At 47.0% G+C, this 24,862-nt stretch overlaps 1 protein-coding gene across 1 annotated transcript; it reads left to right on the top strand.

Annotated features, from left to right (window-relative positions):
• Rnpep (arginyl aminopeptidase) lies at positions 1 to 24,353 on the top strand. The gene is made up of 11 exons (XM_027417524.2): positions 1 to 500; positions 4,662 to 4,802; positions 6,442 to 6,590; positions 12,034 to 12,150; positions 12,633 to 12,868; positions 18,024 to 18,137; positions 18,930 to 19,042; positions 19,218 to 19,326; positions 21,163 to 21,387; positions 22,812 to 22,954; positions 23,899 to 24,353. Exons 1-11 carry the CDS (start codon positions 54 to 56, stop codon positions 24,055 to 24,057), a joined length of 1,953 nt encoding a protein of 650 aa, XP_027273325.1. The 5' UTR covers positions 1 to 53; the 3' UTR covers positions 24,058 to 24,353.
• Positions 24,354 to 24,862: the final 509 nt, after the last annotated feature.

Below are 24,862 nucleotides of genomic sequence, written 5' to 3' on the forward strand. Positions count from 1 at the left end.
CGGGGCCCGCGGAGAGGCTGTCTTCTCGGCGGGTGAGCAACCGCTCAGGAGCCATGGAGAGCCGGCGGCCCGGTGGTCACTGCGGCGTGGCCCGGCGGCCGCTGCACTCAGCACAGGCGGTGGACGTGGCCTCGGCCTCCAGCTTCCGCGCCTTCGAGATCCTGCACCTGCACCTGGACCTGCGGGCCGAATTCGGGCCTCCGGGACCGGGACCGGGAAGCCGCGGGTTGAGCGGCACCGTGGTGCTGGAGCTGCGCTGCTTGCTGCCCGAGGGCGCCTCGGAGCTGCGGCTTGACTCACACAGCTGCCTGGAGGTGACGGCGGCGACGCTGCGGCGGGGGCAGCCCGAAGACCAGCAGCCACTCTCGGAGACCGTGCCGTTTCACACGCAGCCCTTCTCGCACTATGGCCAGGCCCTGTGCGTGGCCTTCCCGCAGCCCTGCCGCCCCGCCGAGCGCTTCCAACTGGAGCTCACATACCGCGTCGGGGAAGGACCCGGGGTGAGTGCGCGCTATGCGCCAGGGCCACAGGCCTTTCCCTGACCTCCTGGCCAGCCTGTGTCCCCCGAGCTGCCCAGAGCTCCAGAACAGGAAATCTGGCCCTGCTCTGCAGCTTCCGCGGGAGATCCCCAGGCGCTGTCTCTCCTCCCCGGTAGCCGGCTCTGGATTCTGGCTCCCGAGCCCCAACCCTGGCCTCGGACCTCTCCAGCCGGTGCTGCGTTCCTCCTGCTGCTCCTCTCCTCCCTGGCCACTCACTCGTCTGTGCATCTGTCTTAGATTGTCTCTGTCACACACGTGCTAAATCACTTATCTGCCATCCCGCGAATCTTTTTCCGGATGAGAAAATTCATACACAAACTTTGTTTGTTTTTTATATGTAATTGTCCTTGATGGAGTCTGGACAGTGTTGGTTAGCTAGCTAGATGCTAACACGGTCCTTTTTTCATCCTGCCATTCTGGTTGCACAGGTTAAAACAGCCCTGAAGCCTAGACAATTATTTTTGCTTCCTCCTTTGAAATCTTACATTGGACGTAAAGGAATCTAAGCAAGAGTGAGAATGTGTAATTGGTACTCTGAGCTTTATAATAATTTGGTCTTCTCGGTTGACCGGTACTTAAGCCTTAAGGTTTTCAGAGTAAGACAAATACTGGAAGTTAAGGGTAACTCTATGTAGCGGACATCTGTAAGAGTGACAGCCTTAGGCTGGTTACAAAGTTCGCAAAGGCTTTTTGCAGATTATTGGAGCTTGCTTATCCAGCTAGCAGTTCCCTCTTGCTCTTAGAACTGACCCAAGGAGCAGTTCCACTTCCTCTTTCTAAGACTGGAGGAAGAAATGAGCCTTGTGATAGAACTTGTTAGGAAAACTGAAAGTGGAAATCACATGGAACCACCTAGCCCCAAAGGCCAAGGAAAGTCTCCTTCAGTGCCTGGAGAGAAGCTTGGCATCAGGAAACATCTTTGGTTCCTCCACTATATCTTCGTTCCTAATTTTCTTTTTCTTTTTTCTCTTTTCCTTTTTTTTTTCTTTTTTTGGTTTTTCAGAACAGGTTTTCTCTGTGTAACAGTCCTGGCTGTCCTGGAACTCACTTTGTAGACCAGGCTGGCCTCAAACTCACAGAGATCTGCCTGCTTCTGCCTCCTGAGTACTGGGATTAAAGGCATACGCCACCACTGCCTGGCTGATTCCTAATTCTCATTAGGAGCTAGAAATTAAACAGGATGGGAAAATTAAACCCTCCCTAAATTTGCCCACTCCAAAGGAGGCACCTAAAGCTAAGCCAGACATCATGGCTGTGGCTGCTGTCTGCTTTACAAAGGCTGTGAAGGTCTTCACTGGAGGCATTAGCATGCATTGCTGTCCTTTACAACCATTATGAGAGTCCTCATTCAAGCCCTGCAGCCTCTTCTCCCAGAATTCACATGGTCTGTAGTGCACATACTGTCTGTCAGGCGTCTTTATTGCATCATTGTTTTCTTCACTTAAGAACAAACAAAGCAGGGGCTGGAGAGATGGCTCAGTGGTTAAGAGCACTGACTCCTCTTTCGGAGGACCTGGGTTCAATTCCCAGCACCCACATGGCAACTCACAACTGTCTGTAATTCCAGTTCCAGACGACCAGACACCCATGGCAAAGCACCAATGCATATAAAATAAAAATTAATAAATTTTAAAAAAGAACAAACAAAGCAATATGCGCATATGTGTATATATATCAAAGATGATGAAGAGATAATGAACAGGATTTCCTGAGATATGCTAGGCATTTGTCTAAATACTTGCCAAAATTGGGTGAGTTTTCTTTATATATGTGCCTCAGACCAGTCAGGCACATGCCAGGAGTCCCAGTACTCAGAAAGTTGAGGCAGGAGAACAGAAAGTTCAAAATAAAAACAAAAGGCAGATTACTAGCATAACTGAGCAGATAGTACACAGCTCTTATACATGCCCTCTGCAATCTCCATTTCCTCATTAGCTCAGTTCAGTCAGTACTGATACACACTAACTGACAGTAGTAAAGCCGCTGGGGCTTTATGGGTATCTTACTTTTTTGTTTTGTTTTTTATCTACTTCTTTTTCTGCTTAGCCAAAGCAGCACATTGTAGCTAGCTGTTTATCTTTTTCCTTATTGTTGTTGCCGGGGTTGACAGGTTCTGAGACAAGGTTTCTCTGTGTAGCCTGTTCTGGAACTCCCTCTGTAGACCAGGCTAGCCTCCAACTCACAGAGATCCTCCTGCTTCTGCCTCCCCAGTGCTGGAATTAAAGGTGTGAGCCAACCACTGCCTGGCTTTTTCCTTTGTTTTTTATGACCTTAACAATTTGGAGGGGTGCTGTTGAGATATGTTATAGAATGTCCTTGTACTGGAATTTTTCAGACATATTCCCTGTAATTAGATGGGGATTGTGTATTGCAGAGAGGAAATCCAGAGGCAAAGTGCCACTTTGATCACATGTATTGAGTCTGTATTAATTGGAAGACTTGGACAAAAGCAGAAAAGCCCAAAATCCAATGTGGCCTTTTTCTGCATCTTTAAAATGTCCCAGATCTTTGCTTTCAAAGCCCTTCCTTCCGCATCCTCAGGCCTGCCTCCTACCAGCCTATCCAGAGCCTACGCAGCTCCCAGAGCCTACATCAAGGCCTGCCTTTCCCACTCACCGGCTGGAGAGAGGCTTCTCTCTTCCCTTCCAATATCTGATTCTTGCTTGTCCTTAAAAGACTAATCAGAGAATTTTACTTCACCTGTGAAACTTTCCTGGAGTAGTGTAATCCATTCTTCAATCTTAAATGGATGTGAGGGCCACCCTCTCCCCCCGACCACACCCCCCCCCCAGAGTTTTACCTATGTTACATATGGTTTCCTTTTTGCTATGGGCAAAAGTAAGATTTGTCTCTTCATGGTAAAGCCTCAGCTTTCTTAACTAAGAGACAGCCACATCAATCATTACCTTGGGTACTCAAAAAGGAGATCTGGAGTAACAAAGAAACCTACAGTTGTGCCTTGGAAACTGTGTCTCCTGATGGTCAGAACTCCAGTCTGTGATTATATATTCTTGTATTGTCGATGGGTTGTTCTGCTGTATCAGATACTAAGGTACCAGGACATCTCACCACGCTTGTACTAAGGAAAGTCTGCATCCCTGTTATGATAAATCTTTCTGCCAAAAGCCGTGTGAGCTTTACGCCAGCCGCCCGCCCGAGTTAGGCCCAAATGAATACACAGAAACTTGTATTAGGTTCAAAGCTGCTTGGCCAATGACTAGGATTCCTCATCCGCTAGCTCAGTCTTAACTATCATAAATCTATATATGTTATAAGAGTTAATCTTATCGGACGCCTTATTGGCGTGCCTCCTTGCCAGTGGATCACATCCTGCCAATGGAGGAGGAAGGGGAAAAAAGGACCCTTCCTGTTTCTCCTTCGCTTAAATATGAGTCTCCTTGCTATGTCATTTCCTGTCTGGATCATCACTTCTCTACTACATTTCCCAGAATCCTCTTTGACTCCTAGTCCTGCCTAACTTGCCATTTCATTGGCCAAACAGTATTTTATTTAACAGTCAATAAGATAAACATACACAGTACATTCCCCATCACATCCCTCTTCTGGATTTTTCTAAAGGATCACTGGAAGAGATACCTTAAAGGGGAGAGCCAGTCTACCCAGATATGGGAGAGAATAGGAGTTGCCTTACTACATGGATAAACTGAGCACCACAGAAGTATTCCTAAAAAGAAAACTGGGGCGTGGCATGTGCTACATGAAGACTCTGTCAAAAACAAAAGCAAATGAACTATAACAAAGGACAACCCCTGACTCCTAGCTGGTTCTGCTCTTCTGTCAGAAGTGCAGAATACTGGTTAGGTGGGAAACCCCTACAGTGAGAAGGACGAGGAGGAGGTTGTAATCCCTGTCAGAGGCCCTCGTGGGTTCCTGAGATGCCATGGGATACAATGGGAAATGAAGTGTCTGCCCTGTGATGTGGGCATGAGACCCATGGCATATTCCAGGGTAGATTAAATACACAATAGAAAGGGACATTCCGGTCAGGGACAGATTGGCTGGCCGGAAGATCTTAAGGATTACCTTAAAATGTCCCGAGTCAGCCCGCTCCTTTCTCTGTTCATGAGTTGTGTGTTCTGAAACGACTCTCTGTTTTCTTAGGTTTGCTGGTTGGCCCCTGAGCAGACAGCAGGAAAGAAGAAACCATTTGTCTACACCCAGGGTCAGGCAGTGTTAAACCGAGCCTTTTTCCCTTGCTTTGATACTCCTGCAGTGAAATGCACGTATTCAGCTCTTATTGAGGTAAGATGTCTTAACTCAGTGTGTCTGCCCTTGAGGTTATAAATGAGAAGTGGCTCAGCAGTTAAGAGCACTTTCTGTTCCTCCAGAGAACTCTAGTTTGGTTCTTAGCACCCACATCCGGTGGCTTCCAACTGTCTATATAACTCTATTTCCAGGGGCTCCAGCACCTCTGGCCTCAACAAGCACCTTCATTTATAAGCATGTACCCACATGTGCGCGCGCGTGCGCGCGCACGCGCACACACACACACACACACACACACACACACACACACATCTACATGTAATTAAAACATAATAAAACAGGGGCTAGAGAAATGGCTCAGTAGTTAACAGCACTGTGTGTTCCTCTAGAGGACCCAGGTTCAATTCCCAGCATCCATATGGCAGCTCACAACTCTCTGTAACTCCAGTTCCAGGGGATTCAACATACCAAGCATGAACATGGTGCGCATACATATGCATTCGAAATAACCCATGCACATAAAGTCTTTTTTATTTTTTAAAGATTTTATTTATTTATTATGTATACAACATTCTGCTTCCATGTATATCTGCGCACCAGAAGAGGGCACCAGATCTCACTACAGATGGTTGTGAGCTACCATGTGGTTGCTGGGAATTGAACTCAGGACCTCTGGAAGAGCAGTCAGTGCTCTTAACCTCTGAGCCATCTCCCCAGCCCCCCACATAAGATCTTTTTTAAAAAAAAAAACAAACAACATAATAAATGTTTTGCTTTTTTAATTAAAAAAAAAAAGCCAGGCACGGTAGCACATGCCTCTAATGCCTGAGTTTGAGAGGCAAAGGCATAAGAATCATGAATTAATGCTGGTGGTGTAAGTGCACACCTTTAATCCCAGCACTCAGGGGGCAAAGACAGGCAGATCTCTGAGTTCGAGGCCAGCCTGGTCTACAAAGGGAGTTCCAGGATAGTCAGGGCTACACAGAGAAACCCTGTCTCAAAAGAAAACAAAAACCATGAGTTCAGTGCCAGCCTAGGCCACCCACTCAGACCCTGTCTCAGAGAAAGATAGGGACAGAGAATATAATTTCAGACCCATCAGGTCCCATTTTGACTGATAAAATTGTTACACTCATCCAGTGTATCTGAAATCCAGAATCTGAAAATTCTTCCCTTGTAAGGCTTTCTTTCTGCAGATTTTGTTGTTTGAGACAGCATCTTACCATGTAGCCCTGGCTGGTCTGGATGGAGCTCACTGTGTAGACAAGGTTGGCTCAGACTCTCAGAGAGCCTCTGGTTCCTGAGTACTGGTATTAAAGCCATGTGCTGCCACGCCTGGCCCATTGACACAGATTTTACAGTTCAAATGCCAGCAGTGTAAGTTTTTTAAGCCTTCCTATCCTCCAGGTTTCTGATCCTACTGTTCTTCAGGTCAGTCAGAGGGAGACCTTTTTGCTAGGCGTGGTAGTGCATATATGTAATTCAAGCATAGAGAACACAGAGGTGGCGGGGTGGGGGGCAGTAGCAACAATGACGGACGCTATCAAAAGTTCAGGTCAGCCTGGTATGCACAGAAAATTTCAGGCTAGTCAGGGCTTTGTAGCAAAATTTTGTCTCAATAGACAAACAAAGGAGACTTTCCAAGTGAGTCTTCCTACACTTTCTCTGTTGCCAGGTCCCAGATGGCTTCACAGCTGTGATGAGCGCGAGCACTTGGGAGAAGAGAGGTCCAAATAAGTTCTCCTTCCAGATGTGCCAACCCATCCCCTCCTATCTGATAGCTTTGGCCATTGGAGATCTGGCTTCAGCTGAGGTTGGACCCAGGTAAGAAACACTCGGCAGGCATTGGATTTGAACCCAGAGGCAGGGGCGACTCTGGCCCAGTGGTCCTGCTAAAGTGGCTCTTGGTACAGTGTGGAATCCTGTGTCAGTTGTCTTCAGGGCCTTAGGAGGCTAGGGGACATTCTTGTTTCTCTCTCTGTCTTCCCTGCCCTACCTTTTCCCTTCCTCCATGTCTAAGCCTGTTGTCTGCCTCAAGACCACCAGTCTTGCTAGTGTAGCAGCAGCTGCTGGAGCTGTAGCATAGGCTCATGGATGAGGGCAGCTGCTTGGCCAAGTGATGCTGGTACCCAGGCAATAGTTCTAGAAGACTGATCTTGACTAGTAACTTTAAGTACTAAGTGCCCTTCTAGCCACTGTGTTTATATCCCTGTGCCAAAGCCCATTTTTCTCTAGCACTTATTTCTGGAAATAAACAGCTTTGATCTCACTGCCCTATTCTTTTTGGTTTTTAGAGACAGGGTTTCTCTGTGAAACAGTCCTGTAGACCAGGCCTGCCTCTGCCTCCTCTACCTCCCGAGTGCTAGGAGTAAAGGCGTGTACCACTACCGCCCAGCCTCATTGCATCCTTTTAAAGAGAGAAAGGACTGTCCTTTTTGCTGATCCCTCAAGCTAGATGTATATCTTGTTGTCATGGTACTAGGTAGATTTAATGGAGGAAAAAAAAAAAGGATTTTGTACAGTTTCTTTCTTTCTTTTTTGAGACAGGGTTTCTCTGTGTAGTCCTGGTTGTCCTGGAACTTGCTCTGCAGACCAGGCTGGCCTCAAACTCACAGAGATCCACTCTGCCTCCCGAGTGCTATGGACTTCGGCCATGAGCTGAGCATAATGGCACGCACCTGTAATCCCAGATACTAGTGACGCTAAGACAGAAAGTCTCAAGTCCAGAGCCAGCCAGGGCCATATAGGATAACACAGCCTGTCTAAAACCTAGAGAATGGGTTTATTTTCATAGCATCTACCTCTGCAGCTTAGTCAGGCTGTGAAAGGGTCAAAGGTTGCATTGCAAAGCACGGGCTCCTTTCTTGGCTCTCTTGTTGTTCCTTAACTCTGAAGGTAGTGGTGTCTTCCATATGACTCATTGCAAGCCTCGAGTTTTATAGCAAGGCTCTGCAGCTAGTGATACATGAATTACATCAGCTCTGAGGTGTCAGGTAGGATAATAAGCAGGATTCGTTGGTACCTGTGTCTAGCACACACATTCAAAACAATGCTAGTCCTGATTGTTGTTGTTTTGGTGTGCTGGCCATCAAACCCAGGACCTTAAGCATGCCAGACAGGCATTCTAACCCTGAGCTAACCCCAGCACTACATACAAGGCCAGTCTTGAAAGACAAGGTGCTACCCTCTTCCTAATAGACAGGGAGGTCATCTTTGCAACCAGGGGGAGGAGATAAGAAAAGGTGTGTGGTTTGAGGATGTGTTTGCCCTAACAAATGTTCTGTTACCCAAGTATGAAGTAGGCAGAGGCAATAGGATCTCTGCAAGTTTGAGGGCATCCAGGGCTACACAATGAGACTCTATCTAAAAGAAACAAAAACAAAAAAGCATATGAACAAATCACAATAATGCCAATGAGAATATGACAGGCTCTAAGAATATCCCATAATAATGATTCTTTTGAACCCTCTGTAAGAAATTGACCCAGAAGCATGGCAAGCAAGGTAACATGACTCATTTAACTAGTGACAATGATGGTTTGGGGAATGTAGCTCAGCTAATAAAATGCTTGCCTTGCATGCATGAGGCCCTGGGTTTGATCCCCAACACTGCACAAGCCAGACGTGGTGGCACAGTACTGCAATCCCAGCACTTTCAAAGTGGAGGCAGGAGGATCCAAAGTTCAAGGTTCTCCTCAGCCACGTAGTTGGAAGCAGCCTGGGCTACAGGAAACCCTGTCTCAAAAAACAAAACAAAAAGAAGTGAGCCAGTGTTGATGACGTCTTCATCCCCTGTCAGGTGGACAGCCCTTGTTCATATCCTAGGGCCTCATGCTGTGCATTAAAAGACCCTCATGAGGGTCTTTTGTCACAGCCTTCCTCCTATCCCAGGCACCCCCTGGCACCACAAGAGGATACTGGGTAGAAAGTAGCGGGTGGACCCCTTTTGTGTATGATCCCTCCTAATCTTTACACAGACTCAGTGAGGTTGATACTATTTGTATCCACTTGTGTTTAGTCATACTGAAGCTATGACTAAAGACTTATGCTGGGTTGAAGCGCAGGCCTTGGTTTCAGGAGTCCTGACTCTTGCTGTCAACATCCTTGGAGTCTTAAATGGTCTTGGTCTGAGCCCTGACTTTCTCAGCTTTAACTTTTTTTGGCTTTTTCGAGACAGGGTTTCTCTGTGGCTTTGGAGGCTGTCCTGGAACTAGCTCTTGTAGACCAGGCTAGTCTCGAACTCACAGAGATCCACCTGCCTCTGCCTCCCAAGTGCTGGGATTAAAGGCATGCGCCACCACCGCCCGGCCCAGCCTTAACTTTTTGTTTGACTGTGTTTTCTTGATGGTGGTGGTATTTCTCCCTCTTCACCTGTTTTCCTCTCTTTATTCTTTGGTTGGTTGCTTGAGACAGGGTCTTCCTGTGTAGCCCAGCCTCTCCTCCAACTCTGTCTTCCTTCCTCAGCCTCCCAAATACTGGGATTTGTAGAAGGGGACTTTTCTCAGTCTTTTCTGATCCCGTTGGCCTGGTTTTCTCTCCACCTGTGAGTCCCCATAGCCACTTATGAAATAACCACTCTGAGCCTGCCCCACCTTCCTTCTCTCTCTTTGTTTGGAATTCCTGCCTAGGTATATTCTGCCTGGCCATTGGCCGAAACAGCTTTATTTATTCATCAACCAATAAAAGCAATATATATACAAAGCCTACAGAAGGATATCCTACATCAGGGATTACAAGGGCCAGCAAGATAGCTTATTGGATAAAGGTGCTTGTCACCAAGCTTGATAATTTGAGCTTAATCTTTGAGATCTACTAGAGGACTCCCCCGTGTACATTGTGCCAAGCATATGTGTGCATGGAACATACATATTATACATTCGCATAAATAAACATAATAAAAATTTAAATGCTAGTATTATAAATGTATATCACTTACTCACTATTATTTTTATGAAAAATTCAAATTATAAAAAGTTGAAGGGGCCAGGCGGTGGTGGCGCACGCCTTTAATCCCAGCACTTGGGAGGCAGAGGCAGGTGGATCTCTGTGAGTTCGAGACCAGCCTGGTCTACAAGAGCTAGTTCCAGGACAGCCTCCAAAGCCACAGAGAAACCTTGTCTCAAAAAACCAAAAAAAATAAATAAAGTTGAAGGGACCATATGTTGAACATTGTAAACACACCTGTTTTGCCATACTAGTTTTATTTATACATGGGCTTGTTTTTGTTTAGTCTAGACTTTTGTTTTGTTTTGTTTTTCGAGACAGCGTTTCTCTGTGTAGCTTTGGAGCCTCTCCTGGCACTGGCTCTGGCGACCAGGCTGGCCTCGAACTCACAGAGATCCACCTACCTCTGCCTCCCAAGTGCTGGGATTAAAGGCGTGCGCCACCAACGCCCGGCAGTCTAGACTATTTTTTAAATTTTATAATTACATAATTACATTTACTTGTTTTTTGGTTCCCCCCCACAAACCCCAGGTTTTCTCCATGTAACAGATTTAGCTGTCCTGTATCTCTCTCTGTAGACCAGGCTGGCCTGAAACAAAGATCCACCTGCCTCTGCCTCCCAAGTGCTGGAAATAAAGGCATGTGCTACCACTGCCTGGCCTAAGGCCTACAGGTGTGTGACTGTTATGACAGTCACATTTTTTGTTGTTGTTTTGTTTTTGTTTTGCTTTTTTTCAAGACAGGGTTTCTCTGTAGCTTTGGAACCTGTCCCGCAACTCTATCTTGAGATCAGGCTGACCTCAAACTCATAGAGATCTGCCTGCCTCTGCCTCCTGAGTGCTGGGATTAAAGGCATACGCTACCACCTTGCCCTGCTAAATTTACATTAATATATGTTTGTGTGTGTGCGTGTGTGTGTGCGCGCGCGCGTGTGTGTGTGTGTGTGTGTGTATGTGTGTGTGTGTGCACACGTGTGTGTGTGTGTGTGCGCGCGCGTGTGTGTGTGTGGGGGGGTGCATGTGTGTGGGGGTGTGCATGTGTGTGTGTGGGGGTGTGTGTGTGTGTACGTACGCGCACACACACATTCATGCATGAGCACTGTGGTGCACATGTGGAGAACAGAGGGTAACCTGTAGGGTTCACCTTTCTCTTTCCACTGTGTGGGTCTCAGAACTTGGGTCATCAGGCTTGGCAGCAGGTGCTTTTAACCCCTGAGCCAACTCACTGGCCCTGTTCTAGACCTTTTAAAGGTGAGTAAACCATAGTGTCCTCTGAAGATTGAAGCCCATTCTAGCTTTACTATGAAGTCCAGTCACAATAGCATTTGGCACCTGAAAGAACTGGCAACCTCTCCACTAATATTGATAGGTTTCTCTCAGGAGACAAATTTTTTTTTTTAGATTTATTTATTTATTTATTTATTTATTTATTTATTTATTTATTTGATGTGCATTGGTGTTTTCCCTGTATATACTCTGTGTGAGGGTATCAGGTGCCCTGGAGCTGGAGTTACAGACAGTTGTGAGCTGCCATGTGGGTGCTGGGAATTAAACCTGGGTCCTCTACAAAGAGCAGCCAGTGCTCTAAACCCCTGAGCCAGCTCTCCAATCCCTCAGAAGACAAATTTTAATTCCAGGGATCCTATTGTCAGATTTATTTTTATTTTATTTTATTATCAGTAGTATCAGTATTATTCGTGAGACCAGGTCTCATTGTAAAGCCCTGTCTGGCTTCCCTGGAATGCTCCATGTAGACCAGGCTGGCCTGGAACTCACAGAGATCTACCTCTCTTTGTCTCCCGAGTGCTGGGATTGAAGGGGTGCACCACCACCACACCTAGCTATTATCAGATTCTTTCATGTACCCTATAAGTAGGAAGAAGGAAAGTAATCGTGTCTCGTTATGAAGGCCTCTTATATTCTGTCTTTTTTAGTTGCTATTATTTTATTTCTTTAGCCCTAGCTGTCTTAGAACTCTCAGCAATCCTCCTGCTTCAGCCCCTTCGGTGCTAAGATTATAGGCCCGAGTCATATAATCTGTTTCATTTAATCTTCACTCTTGCTGCATTGAATTCAGTGTGGAAGCCATGAACTTCATGTCCTGTTGCCTCTAGAGCTGACTGGCACCTCCCCTAGGCCATTTAGGATCTCACACACAGCCTTGTGGGGCTGAGCAAAGAGTGATCTTGCCTCTCCTGTCTGAGTGACTGGCCACATGGCCACGTTGCAATGAGCTCAGATATGGGACCAAGGATAGTGTTCTACAGGTGGTTCATGCGGCTGCAACAACATTTACTAAGCATTCCTCTACCTCTCTGTGCTTAGGAGCCGGGTGTGGGCAGAGCCTTGCCTAATTGAAGCTGCCAAGGAGGAGTACAATGGGGTGATTGAAGAATTTCTGGCAACGGGAGAGAAGCTTTTCGGACCCTATGTTTGGGGAAGGTGCAGTATCAATGAACAGATGTGTTTTGTGAAACTGAGTAGCTGTTTTCCACATTCCTGGGGCTACTTCCCTTCCTTACGTCTCCTAGAGCAAGAAACATAAGGACGGGAGGAAGCGAAGAGGAAGGAATGAGCCAGGCTCTGAGTGCTGCTAGCAGGATCTGGGGGGAATGGTTTTTGAAGTGCTGCCAAGCTAGAGGTGGGGAAAGTGGAGAAACCCAGGGCCTTTGTGAGCATGCCTTTCCTCTTTGTGGGAGGTTACTTTAACATCTTCAAGCTGCAGGCGTGACTGCCTTTAAGAGAGCAAACACAGAGGCAGGGAGCCTCCTGGGGAAGGGCCCAGAGCCCAGGCTTCATTGTCAGCGCCGGGCCTGAGGTTATTCTGTCGCTTCAGTGGCTGCAGCCCTGGATCTGAAGGGGACAGGGAGGTGAGGGCTGGTCTAGAGAGTCAGGACCTCTTATGACATCCTGTTTCTTGGCAGGTATGATTTGCTCTTCATGCCACCATCCTTTCCATTTGGAGGAATGGAGAATCCTTGTTTGACCTTTGTCACCCCCTGCTTACTGGCAGGGGACCGCTCCTTAGCTGATGTCATCATTCATGAGATCTCCCACAGTTGGTTTGGGAACCTGGTCACCAATGCCAACTGGGGGGAGTTCTGGCTTAATGAAGGCTTCACCATGTATGCCCAAAGGAGGATCTCTACCATCCTGTTCGGTAAGGCGCCACCCTTCCAAGTTACCTGGCCCCATTCTCAGTGCCATCTGCTCCTGTGGTTTCATGGTGTAGGCGGGCATTGAAGGGAGGAGGGACTTAGGCACAGATCTCAGGTGAAGGACCACCAAGGGCTAAACCTACTTGGAAACTTTTCATTTTTATTTATTTTTTATTTTTAAAATTTATTTTGTGTATGAATGCTCTATCTGCATGTACACCTTTATGCCAGAAGAGGGCATCAGGTCCCACTACACATGGTTATGAGTCACCATGTGGTTGCTGGGAATTGAACTCAAGACTTCTGAAAGAGCAGTCAATGCTCTTAACCACTGAGCTGTCTCTGCAGCCCGGAAACTGTTTTTAAATTAAAAATCCCCGTCCCAGGCTCTGGAGAGATGGCTTAGGGGTTAAGAGCATTGCTTCCTCTTCCAGAGGGCCCGGAGTTTAATTCCCAGCAACCACATGGTAGCTCACAACCATTTGTAATGCGATCTGGTGCCCTCTTCTGGTGTGCAAATATACATGCAGACAGAACACTGCATACAAGATAAATATATCTTTAAAAATTCCCCTTCCACTGGGAGTTGGTGGCTCATGCCTTTAATCCCATCACTCAGGAGGCAAAGGCAGGTAGATCTCTGTGAGTTCGAGGCCAGCCTGGTCTCCAGAGCGAGTGCCAGGATAGGCTCCAAAGCTACACAGAGAAACCCTGTCTCGAAAAACCAAATAAATAAATAAATAAATAAATAAATAAATAAATAAAATAAATTCCCCTTCCACTTTGTGTCACTGCAAGCAATATGGACTGTGGTTTAAAGTGACTGGACTAGTGCGTGACTTCACAGTGAAAGTGCTCTCTGCGCTGGGGTCCCCAAGCAGACACAGCTCCTAGATAAGAGTCCCTAGAGTCATGTACCCCAGATGGCTGGTTGATTTATGAGTGAAACAAAAGACCATTATCATCACTCGTTGTCAGGCTACATGTGCACTCCTCTCTCTCTCTCTCTCTCTCTCTCTCTCTCTCTCTCTTTCTCTTTCTGTGACAGTTCTCATGTATCCCAGGCTGACCTCAAACTCTGTATGTAGTCATAGGCAATCTTATCATAGGCAGTCTTGAACTCCTCCTGATCCTCCTGCCTCTCTACCTCCCAAGTGCTGGGTTTAAAAGCGTGCGCCGTCCTTTTATATGTCAGTTTTATATGATGCCGAGGACTAAACCTTAGGCTTCCTGGGACTCTACTGAGTCATGTGCCCTGGCCAGACATGTGCTTAAAATAAGAAAAAAAAAGACCAAAAGCTTTTCTGCTGCCTCATTAGTGAATTAATAAGAGGCTGCTATATATTACATGCTCTACAAGATCTTTTTGGCATCTGTGGAAAAAGCACAGAAAGGAAAAGAAAATCCATCTGTAATTTCAGTGTTCAGGGCAATCAAAATATATTCTATTTTGTTTTATTTCTTTTTTCTTCACTTACATTTTAAAAATTGTATGTAGGGGTGTTGTGTCTGCATGGATTCAAGCACAAGTGCCCTTGGAGTCAGAGGTATCTGGAGTTAGCGTCAGCTGCTTGGCGTGTGTACTGGGAACTAAACCTAAGTCCTCTAGAAAACCAGAAAGTACTGCTGAGCCATCTCTCCAGACCCTTTTAAATTTCGTTTTGTTTTTATTGGTTGTTGTTGTTATTTGAGACAGACCTCACAGAGGGCTGGCCCAGAACTCACCATGTAGACCAGGCTGGCCTTGAGTTCACATAGATCGCCTACATGCCTGCCTTTGCCTCCTGAGTTTTGGGATGAAAGGCGTGAGCCACGATGCCCAGCACTTTGGCATGTTGTTCCTTGTGTGGCCGGATGGCATCTCTCTCTCCCAGCCCCACCTTCTTCTCCCTGTATTCAGTTTGGCTTTCCTGCCATTCAAATATATTCTGCCCTGCCATAGGCCAGCCGAAGCAGCTTTACTCATCAACCAATAAAAGCAACACATAGTCACAGCATACAGAAGGACATCCCACGTCAGGGTTCAAGCTCCAGAACTGTTGGGTGGGGGTGGGGAGGTGTTAGGCAAGATCTTGCTGTGGAAAGGCTCTTCTGGTCTGGAACTCACTATGTAGAACAGGCCAGACTCACAGCACTCCTGCCTCTACCTCCTAAATGCTGGGGTTACACGTGTGTGCCACTAGGCAGCTCGATATCTGTATGTCAGTATGAAAGATCAGACATCTATGGGTTTTGTTTGTTAGTTTTTATTTGGGGACGGCATCTCATTGTGCGTCCGCTTAGCTGGCCTGGAACTCACTATACAGACTAGAGCTCCACCTGCCTCTGCCTCCTAAGGGCTGGAATTAAAGGCATATGCTATAAAATCCTGGCTCACACCTATAGTTTTGCTTTTTTTGTTTTTTTGGGTTTTTTTTTTTTTTTTTTTTTTTCAAGACAGAGTTTCCCTGTGGCTTTGGAGGCTGTCCTGGAACTAGCTCTTGTAGACCAGGCTGGTCTCGAACTCACAGTGATCCGCCTGCCTCTGCCTCCTGAATGCTGCGATTAAAGGCGTGCGCCGCCACCACCCAGCTCACACCTATAGTTTTAAACCATAATAATATTTTTAAAATAAAGTCAGCCGGTCAGTGGTGGTGCACACCTTTAATCCCAGCATTCAAGAGGCAAAGGCAGGCAAATCTGAGCTCGAGGTCAGCCTGGTCTACAAAGCTACACAGAGGAAACCTGTCTCAAAAAACAAAAATAAATAAATAAAATATAAATAAAATAATTAAAGAGGGCTGGAGAGATGGCTTAGAGGTTAAGAGCACTGACCGCTCTTCCAGAGGTCCTGAGTTCAATTCCCAGCAACCACATGGTGGCTCATGACCATCCGTTATGAGATCTGGTGCCCTCTTCTGGTGTGCAGATATATATGGAAGAAGAATGTTGTATACATAATAAATAAATAAAATCTTTAAAAAAATAATTAAAGAAAACAAAGAATTTAAAAAGTTCATTAAGTTTAATGGGGTTTGGGCTGGTAATAACGTCCACTTGGTAGAGTGATGTACAAGGTCTTGGGTTTGATCCTAAGCACTCGGGGTGGGATGGGGGTGTTAATAAAGTTCATTAGCTGAGTGCTTGCCTCACACTGTCCCAGGCATAAAACTAGGCATGATGGTGCATGCCTGCAATCTCCACACTCAGAAGTTCAAGGCTAGTGAGGCCAGCCTGGGCTATACAAGACCCTGTCTTAAAAGAGAAGAACAAAGTATTTTGACAGCCATTTTTTATATGCACACATCAGTGGTCTCCCTAAGCATGGCTTTGATAGAAACACCACCTCTGGGTCTGAACAAGACTTTTTTTGTTTGCTTTTTCAATACAGGGTTTCATTGTATAACAGCACTGACTATCCTGGAACTCACTCTGTAGACCAGGCTGGCCTCAAACTCACCGAGAGCCATCTGCCTCTGCCTCCCGAGTGCTAGGATTATAGGCATAAAGACTTTGAGTGTGTTTTATCTTTTACCTCCCCAAAAGTTTGAACATACTTATACTCTTATTCAAAGTATACAGAGCAAGATTTATTTGTGTATGTTTTTATCAGCCACTAAGAATCCTGTGGCAAACTGGGCATGGTGACTCACGCTTTTGCATCCTTAGCACTGGAGAACTAAAGCAGAAAGTCCACAAGTTTGAGGCCAGCCTGGGTTATAGTAAGACCCTGTCTTAAAAGAGGGCTGGGGGTTGGGGGAGGAGCTGGAGAGATGGCTCAGTGGTTAAGAGTACTCACTGTTCTTCCAAAGTCCTGAGTTCAGTTCCCAGGCCCCACATAGCAGCTGGCAACTAACTGTCTGATGCCCTCTTCTGGTGCGCAGATGTACATACAAAGTATCCATATACACTTAAAGACAAAGAGAGAGAAACAAAAAAACAACCTGGCCTGGTGTCAGATCTCTGACTTCAAGGCCAGCATGTACTACACAGTGAGTTTAGAATCCTATGGTACAACTTTATTTTCCCATTATGCAGGGGAAAAAAAAAACTGAGGCTGAGTCAGAGCATGTAGAAAGTGGCAGAGTTGAAGTGTGTGTACGCACATGTGCGGATGTGTGCATGGACCCAGTGTTTCTGTGGAAGTCAAAGGACAGCTTTCTGGAGTTAGTTCTCTCCTGTCACAGGACTCTTGATGATTGATTGCAGGTAACAAGGCTTGGTGATAGGTACCTTACTCAATGTCCCTGGCTCTCAAGTTACTGTTTTTAAAGCCTGGAGAAAACTTAAAAGATGCTTAATTCTTTTCTTTTCTCCCCCACCCACTCCCACCCTCACCCCCCAAATAGAGTTTCTCTGTGTAGGCCTGGCTGTCCTGGAACTCACCCTGTAGAATAGGCTGACCCTGAACTCATACGGATCCACCTGCCTCTGCCTCCTGAGTGCTGGGATTAAAGGTGTGCACCACTGCTCCCGCTTCTTTTCTTATTTTTGAGACAAGGTCTCACAATGTAACCCTGGCTGGTCTGAAACTCACTACATAGACCAGGCTGGCCTCAAACTCATAAGAGAGCTTCCTTCCTGTCTCCCTGGAGAGGGATGAGAAAAGGCCTATGCCACCATACCCAGCCTAGATGCTTAAGATTTTTTGTTGTTGTTGTTGTTTGGTTTGGTTTGGTTTTTCGAAACCAAACCAAACCAAACTACACAGGGTTTTTCTGTGTAGCTTTGGAGGTTGTCCTGAAACTTGCCCTGTAGACCAGGCTGACCTCAAACTCACAGGCCTCTGCCTCCCGGTTGCTGGGATTAAAGGTGTGCGCCACCAATGCCCAGCCCGATGCTTAAGACTTTTTTAAGGTGACAGTTTCTTTTGTGCACCAGGATCACCAGAGAAAAAATTATTATAAGTTTCATAAAAACTAAGTTGTTACCTAAAAATAAAATACATTACTGTAGACAAAGGAAGGTTCCCCTAGTCTTTGTGGGAAAGACCCAGGGGTCAAGTTGACCAAACCTCTGTAGCCCGGAGAATCAGAGAGCTAGGGCCAAGTTGCTTTGTTCTGTGTCACCCTGGAAGGTCATGCCTTTGAGTCTTAGACCCCAAGGGGACAGCACAGCACCTTTGTCAGGAAAATGTGGACATGGTGAACTTGGGGTTTGTGGTTTGTTTTTGGCCAGGAGCTGCTTACACGTGCTTGGAGGCTGCGACAGGGCGAGCTCTGTTGAGGCAACACATGGACGTCTCTGGAGAGGAAAACCCGCTCAACAAGCTGCGGGTGAAGATTGAACCAGGTCCAGAAGGCTCCTCTCTCTCCCCCCCTCCAGTAAATTACGCTTGGAGCCCCAAGTTAGTCTGAGCCACATTTGGAATGCTTTCTTTGAGAAGTGGGCCACTGGAGTGCTCTGGCTGTCCCCGTTCTGTAGGCTGGCTGAGCCCAACCATTGCAGCCACTAAGTTCTTGATGATGTGGCCATTGCTCTCCTACTCCTTTTTATCCTTGTCTCCTAAGTGAGGCTTCTAAAGAGTGTTGGCCTCAATTTACAAAGACAAACCCAGAACCCAAGGGACTCGCCCAAGGTCAAGCGCCTGTCAGCTCAGAACTTCCTGCTTTCTAACATTTTTCTTTAGTTTCATGTGTGACTAACCTAAAACCCTTTTGTGCAACCGAAGCTCGTGTTCTTTGGTGCCACTGACTGTAAAATGAACTTCTTGTACCCTAGTAATTAGCTTTAGTCTAGGACAGTTGTAAAAACAACACCTGGGAGGTTGACTGTGTAGACGGTGACCCACAGGACTTGAAAAGTCTGAGCATGTTCAGCCCTAAGAATTAGTTGGAGGCCCTACCCAAGGAAATGTGCTAGCCCCTTTGAACCATTGGTCTCCCTGGCCTTTTCTTAGATCCGTAGTTACTGGCCCTCTACTGTCACCTTTGCAGTGCTATGGGAGGCCATCCGGCCACCTAGAAACCGTGGCTGTACCTGGGGAAGGTGCAGTATGAGCAGTTCCAAGTTAGCCTGTAACCTGAAGCCAGAGAAGCACATTGAGGATAGATGTTTACAAATACCATCTGCTCTCCTTTGCAGGTGTGGACCCCGATGACACCTACAATGAGACCCCCTACGAGAAAGGTTACTGCTTTGTCTCATACCTGGCCCACCTGGTGGGTGACCAGGATCAGTTTGACAATTTTCTCAAGGTACAGTCAACTCTCCATGAGGGGAAAAGGACAAGGAGCAGATAAAGCGGCTGGGCCAGAGTGCAAGGGTAGAGGCAGGGGGCACAAGAGGTAAGGGGTCAGAGAGGGTCTGAGAGATGGGGGGCTCTGCTCCCCAGGGTGGCCAGAGAGACGACAACTACTTCCCTCCTCACAGGCCTATGTGGATGAGTTTAAATTCCAAAGTATCATGGCTGAAGATTTTCTGGAATTCTACCTGGAATATTTCCCTGAGCTAAAGAAGAAGAGAGTAGATTCCATTCCAGGTAAGAAGGGAAACTGGACTGCTGGCGTCCAAGAAGCAGCAGAGGATGAGCAAGATGAGATGGAAAATATCAAGTTATAGGTTCCTGTTCAAGCAGCATTTGGAGAGCCAGCCCAGGAGGAGGCCAGGCTTGGTTCCACAGAATGGCCCCTGGTGAGGCTGGGGTGGGGTTCCATGGTAGTGCACATGCCTAGTGTATGCGAGTCCTTGGACTTAGTCCCCAGAAAGAGGGGGTTGGCCGGGACTTTGACTTCCTGGGTTGTCAGTGTAGCTCAGTTGGTAGAGCACTTGATTGTCCAGTATTGAGGACCTGGGTTTGACCCCCAGAACCAAAACACAAATGCAAATGAAAAGCCTGTCTTTAAGTTGAATTTATGAACTTCAGAGCCCAAGGCAGCCAATGGCCATAACTTTAAGGATAGCCTGAGTTACCTAGTGAGTTCAAGTCGCAACATAAAAAAATCAAAAACTGGAGGCCTCTGCACTCCAGGGAGCCTCTGGTGGTGGATTAGTATTTTTCCCTGGTGCAAGAAGGGACTTTGAGAGCCCATCCCATGTGAAGGGTTACACTCTGGACACATGGGGAAGGGCCCAGGACCAGCACAGGAAGATTTGGTGGACTTTGCAGAGCCCCCGTTGAGGGCCCTACCCTGCCTGGGGAGTGGTGGGTGGATGGGGTGGGGGTAGGCTGGGGGTGGGGAGGGATGGGGTGAGGGGAGGGAGAGGGAGAAGGGACTTACATGTGAAACAAGCTTGCTCCCTAACTAGAACTAATAAATAAATTTTTAAAAATTTAAAAAATAAAATAAATAAATAAAATAAAAAATAAAAAACTTTGGGCATGACTGTAGCCCCAGCACTTGGGAGGCAGGGACAAAAAGGATCAGGGTTGAGAAGTGGCCCTTGGCTACAGTGAGTTCAAGGCCATTGTGGGCCTTGTCTGAGGAAGAAAGAGAAACAAGAGACAGGCTGACTTGTTGGCTCTTCTCAGAGGGTTGATGTGACCTCTGCTGCCCAAATCAGAAGCAGGACAGCAACAGGGACCATCACCTCTGCCCTGAGCTCGTGGTGAGGTCTCCTTAGGCCCTGTGAGCAAAGGGAAAATGATGGCAGCTGCTCTGATGTCACTAGGGGAAGCACTGCTTCCTCAAAGAACAGAGAGGATGTCCCCGCTGTGACCCAGACAGGCCATTAGACACACCCCTTGTTGGGATGTGAACCTGAATCACTCTGGTAGGTTTAGTGAAGCCAGTTTCAGCCTTGGTAGCACCGTGCTGTTGGTTGGAAGCCTGAATTTCAAGGTCATGAGACTGTAACGAACAATAGTTAATAATTACTGAGAGCTTACTATGCACCAGGCAGAACACTAAGCTTTTAATGCATATTTGCTCATTTAATCTTCACAACTGTCAACTAAGGTAGGGCCTAGCACCCCCATTTTACAAATAGTTGAGGCGCCAAGAAGTAAAATAATGTGCTCTCGGCCTCCCAGATAGTTATGGCAGAGCTAGAATGGGAAGGAAGCCAGGCAGCTCAGGCTTGGGGCCCTGGTGCTTAGGCATAGTGCCACTGTGTTGGGGAAGAGAGCATGAATTTGACTTGGTGACAGAATGTTCATTTTAAAGCAAAAGCCAGTTTGACAGGCGAAGCAGGCATAGTCCAGTCTTACAGTGGCAGCCTCCAGATGCCATCCTAGAAAGGATCCTGCTGGGGCAAGTGACCCCAAGTATGGGATGATTTGGGATGGGGAGATGGTGCTTGCAAGTCCGGGGAATTGCTTGGGCATGTTGACTGCTGGGAGAATTCTGACAGTGTCTTCTTTTCTTTTACCTACGAGGTTTTGAGTTTGATCGATGGCTGAACACCCCTGGCTGGCCCCCCTACCTCCCGGACCTCTCGCCTGGGGACTCACTCATGAAGCCAGCTGAAGAGCTGGCGGAGCTGTGGGTGACCTCAGAGCTAGACATGCAAGCCATTGAGGCTGTATCCATCTCTACCTGGAAGACCTATCAGCTCGTCTACTTCCTAGATAAGATCCTGCAGAAGTCCCCTCTCCCACCCGGTAAAGACAGTGGGTTACCTCCTTAACACACTGAATCCTGGTTTCTTGGGTGCAGGACTTCATGTCAGAGGCCAGAGCGAGATTCAGAAGCGATCGTGCCTCTAAGTGACTCCAGCGTAGAAGGGAGGCTGATTGCTCACAAGCGTATGTCATTAGAACAGTAGAGGTTACACATACAAGTGCCACTGGGATCAAATTAACAAAGCCTGGCATTCATCATGTCCCAGGTACTGCAGGGCACTCCATAAGCAGTTTCTATAGACCATTTAATCCTCATGGTTACTCTGTGATAGGGACACTATGGTCTCAATCCCCAGGTAACAAAGACTACACCAGTAGCCCACACAACTAGCAAATGGTTAGGCTAGGATTTGAGCCTAGTCATCCAAATTTGTTTTTAAGATTTTATTTATTTATTATATATACAACATTCTGCTTCCAGAATGTTGCACACCAGAAGAGGGCACCAGATCTTATAACGGATGGTTGTGAGCCACCATGGGGTTGCTGGGAATTGAACTCAGGACAACTCTGGAAGAGCAGTCGGTGCTCTTAACAACTGAGCCATCTCTCCAGCTCCCCAAATTTTTTTATTTAATAATTATCTTAAAGATTTATTTTTATGGGGGCTGGAGAGATGGCTCCGAGGCTAAGAGCACTGCCTGCTCTTCCAGAGGTCCCAAGTTCAATTCCCAGCAACCACATGGTGTCTCACAACCATCCACAATGAGATCTGGTGACCTCTTATGGCCTGTAAGCAGACATGCAGGCAGAACACTACACATAATAAATAAATACTAAAGAAAGAAAGAAAGAAAGAAAGAAAGAAAGAAAGAAAGAAAGAAAGAAAGAAAGTGTGTGTATATCTGTCCCTTGTATGTGGGTACCTGCAGAGGCCAGAAGAAGGTGTTACATGTGGTTACATGTGGTTGTAAGTCATCTGATGTGGTGCAGGTAACTGAACTCGGGTCCTCTGGAAAAGCTGCAGGCACTCTTAACCACCAAGCCATCTCTCCAGCCCCATCATCTCACCCACTGAGGCTTTGCTGTTGCTCACTGAGAAACAGTAGTCATCACATCCCCATGAGGGTTACCTTTTAGCACATAGGGGTTACTCAGATTTCAAAATTGGATCCAAATTTATTAGAATAATTGTAGAAGAGAATGTGAGGGAGAGAGCAGGAGGTCTAGAGTATAATTAAGGGGCATTTTGTGGGAGAGCCTTAGAAATTAAGGTGCAGGTGGCAACCCCATGCCAGATACATGAGCCGGATGGATGGTAAAAAGTGGGCGGTCGGGGAACCTCCTTCATGTTCCTGCCAGCGCTTTTGGAGGCCACAAGGGCAGACACCCAGTGGCCCTGACAACAAGACTTCTGGACTCCTCAGCTGGCCACTAACAACCCAGTGCTTTCTCTTTTCTAGGGAATGTGAAAAAACTTGGAGAGACATACCCAAAGATTTCAAATGCCCGGAATGCTGAGTTACGGCTCAGATGGGGCCAAATCATCCTTAAGAATGACCACCAAGAAGAGTTCTGGAAAGTGAAGGAATTCCTCCAGAGCCAGGTGGGTAGCTCCATCTCTGGTCCACTCATAGACAGGCTGTGAGCTCCATTATCACATCTAGGTCTTCCTGTGCCTCTGAAGGACCTCCTGATCATTCGGGTGTTGGTGTGATTCCCTGAGGCTTTGCCCTGAGGGAAGAGGAGTTTGCAGGCTTGGGGAGCATTTTTTGGAGATCGACTCATGAAGCTGAAGGGAATGAAGCTAGTTAGAACTAACCCCAAACTGGAAAAGGGCAGTGGGCAGTGTAACATGCAAAAGGACAGATAAGGTGAGTGCAGGGCTAGGTCCCTACTCTCTGGAGGAGTTCTGGGACTTGGTAACAGTTCAGACACCAGTGGGTCCCTGTGAGAGTAACCCTTTAGGGCACAAGGCTCCCGTGATAAATGGAGCATCCTCTGGCTTGAGAGCAAGGAGGGAATAACATTCAAAGCAATGCCAGGTGGCTTCCTCTGTAGTACGGTATATGTGATGTGGGGACCGAAAGTCCATGGAAGGTTCCTTGAGCCCTCTGGCCAGTTGCCAAGCCTCTGAGGCTCAGGAGCTCACCATGCAGCTGCCGTACAGTTACGTGAATTTGGCTGGTGGGGGTTCGGCTTCATTGTAGACGGCCCTGGTTTTGGGCTGTCGTTACTCTGATGAATAGCTAACTGCTTCCAGCTTTTCAAAAGTTTGCAGCCCCATGTGTCAACCCATCTCATTTGCTCTGCACTTGTAGATGGTCCCTTGTTACCATGATTTGGGATTCATGCTGAAATTTATCTTCCTAGGACCGTTCTCCATCCCCTAGAAGATGCCAAAATCAGTACTTCTGGTAGAGAGGCTCTTCATTCTAGCTCTGACCCCTGGATCCCCCTTGTCCTCAGACCATGACTGCTGTTGGAGGAGGAGGGCTGGGCAGACCCACTGAGCAAGCTACTGAGGACAGGTGTCTGTGCTTCTTACAGGGAAAGCAGAAGTACACTCTGCCACTGTACCATGCCATGATGAGGGGCAGCGAAATGGCCCAGACCCTCGCCAAGGACATCTTTTCAGCCACTGCTTCCCAGCTCCACAGCAACGTGGTCAACTACGTCCAGCAGATCCTGGTGCCCAAGGGCAGTTAGAGGCTCGTGTGGGTGGTCTCTGCCACCTGGGCCTCACAGGCTTTCTGAAAAATTATCCCTTTCCAAGTCGGTGTCCCGAAGTTTCTATTCTCTTGGATCACCTATCTGTTCTCTGGGCTTACGTGTCTGTGACACTTGAGTCTCTGCCCTGGTGGAGGAATTTCTTTCTGGTCCAGAGAGTCCTGAGACTAGAAGGCCCTTCCATGTTCCTTATAAGGAACATGGCCCAGGCTGCAAAGGGTAAATTTTCCTTCTTTTTCTTTTCAAATAAAAGTTTTTAAGCAAGATGTAGATAAGTTGGAGTTATAGACTGAATCATTTATTTTTATTTCTGTTGTTTTTTTTTTAAGAAGTGCTCTCTCTCTCTCTCCCTCTCTCTCTCTCTCTCTCTGTGTGTGTGTGTGTGTGTATGTGTGTGTGTGTTTTGAGATATTCACTATGTAGTCCTTTCTGGCCTGGAATTCACTATATAGACCAGGCTCAAACTTGTGGAAGTCCTCCTGCCTACTGAGTGCTGGGATTTAAGGCAGGAGGCAAAGTCACTGTTAAATTTCTTTTGCTGGGCTTCCCTCTGTGCCATGTGTGTTTGGTTGCCCATGAGCACAAGACAAGGGTGTTCTCATGCTCCCTTTGTCTTCCACCACATCCCTGGACTTTGCTAGGCCTTTCCTACCCCAGCTCCTCAGTAACTATTTCAATGGTTTGGATTGGCAGGGTCTGCCGAGAGCCTGTCACTAGATTCTGATTTCCTGGCTTCAACACGGAGATTGAAGCAGTTAGCTAGCACCTTAGGTTTGAGACTAGG

The sequence above is a fragment of the Cricetulus griseus genome, chromosome 5 (genome assembly GCF_003668045.3).
Source record: "Cricetulus griseus strain 17A/GY chromosome 5, alternate assembly CriGri-PICRH-1.0, whole genome shotgun sequence".
Classification (NCBI taxonomy): Eukaryota; Metazoa; Chordata; class Mammalia; order Rodentia; family Cricetidae; genus Cricetulus; species Cricetulus griseus.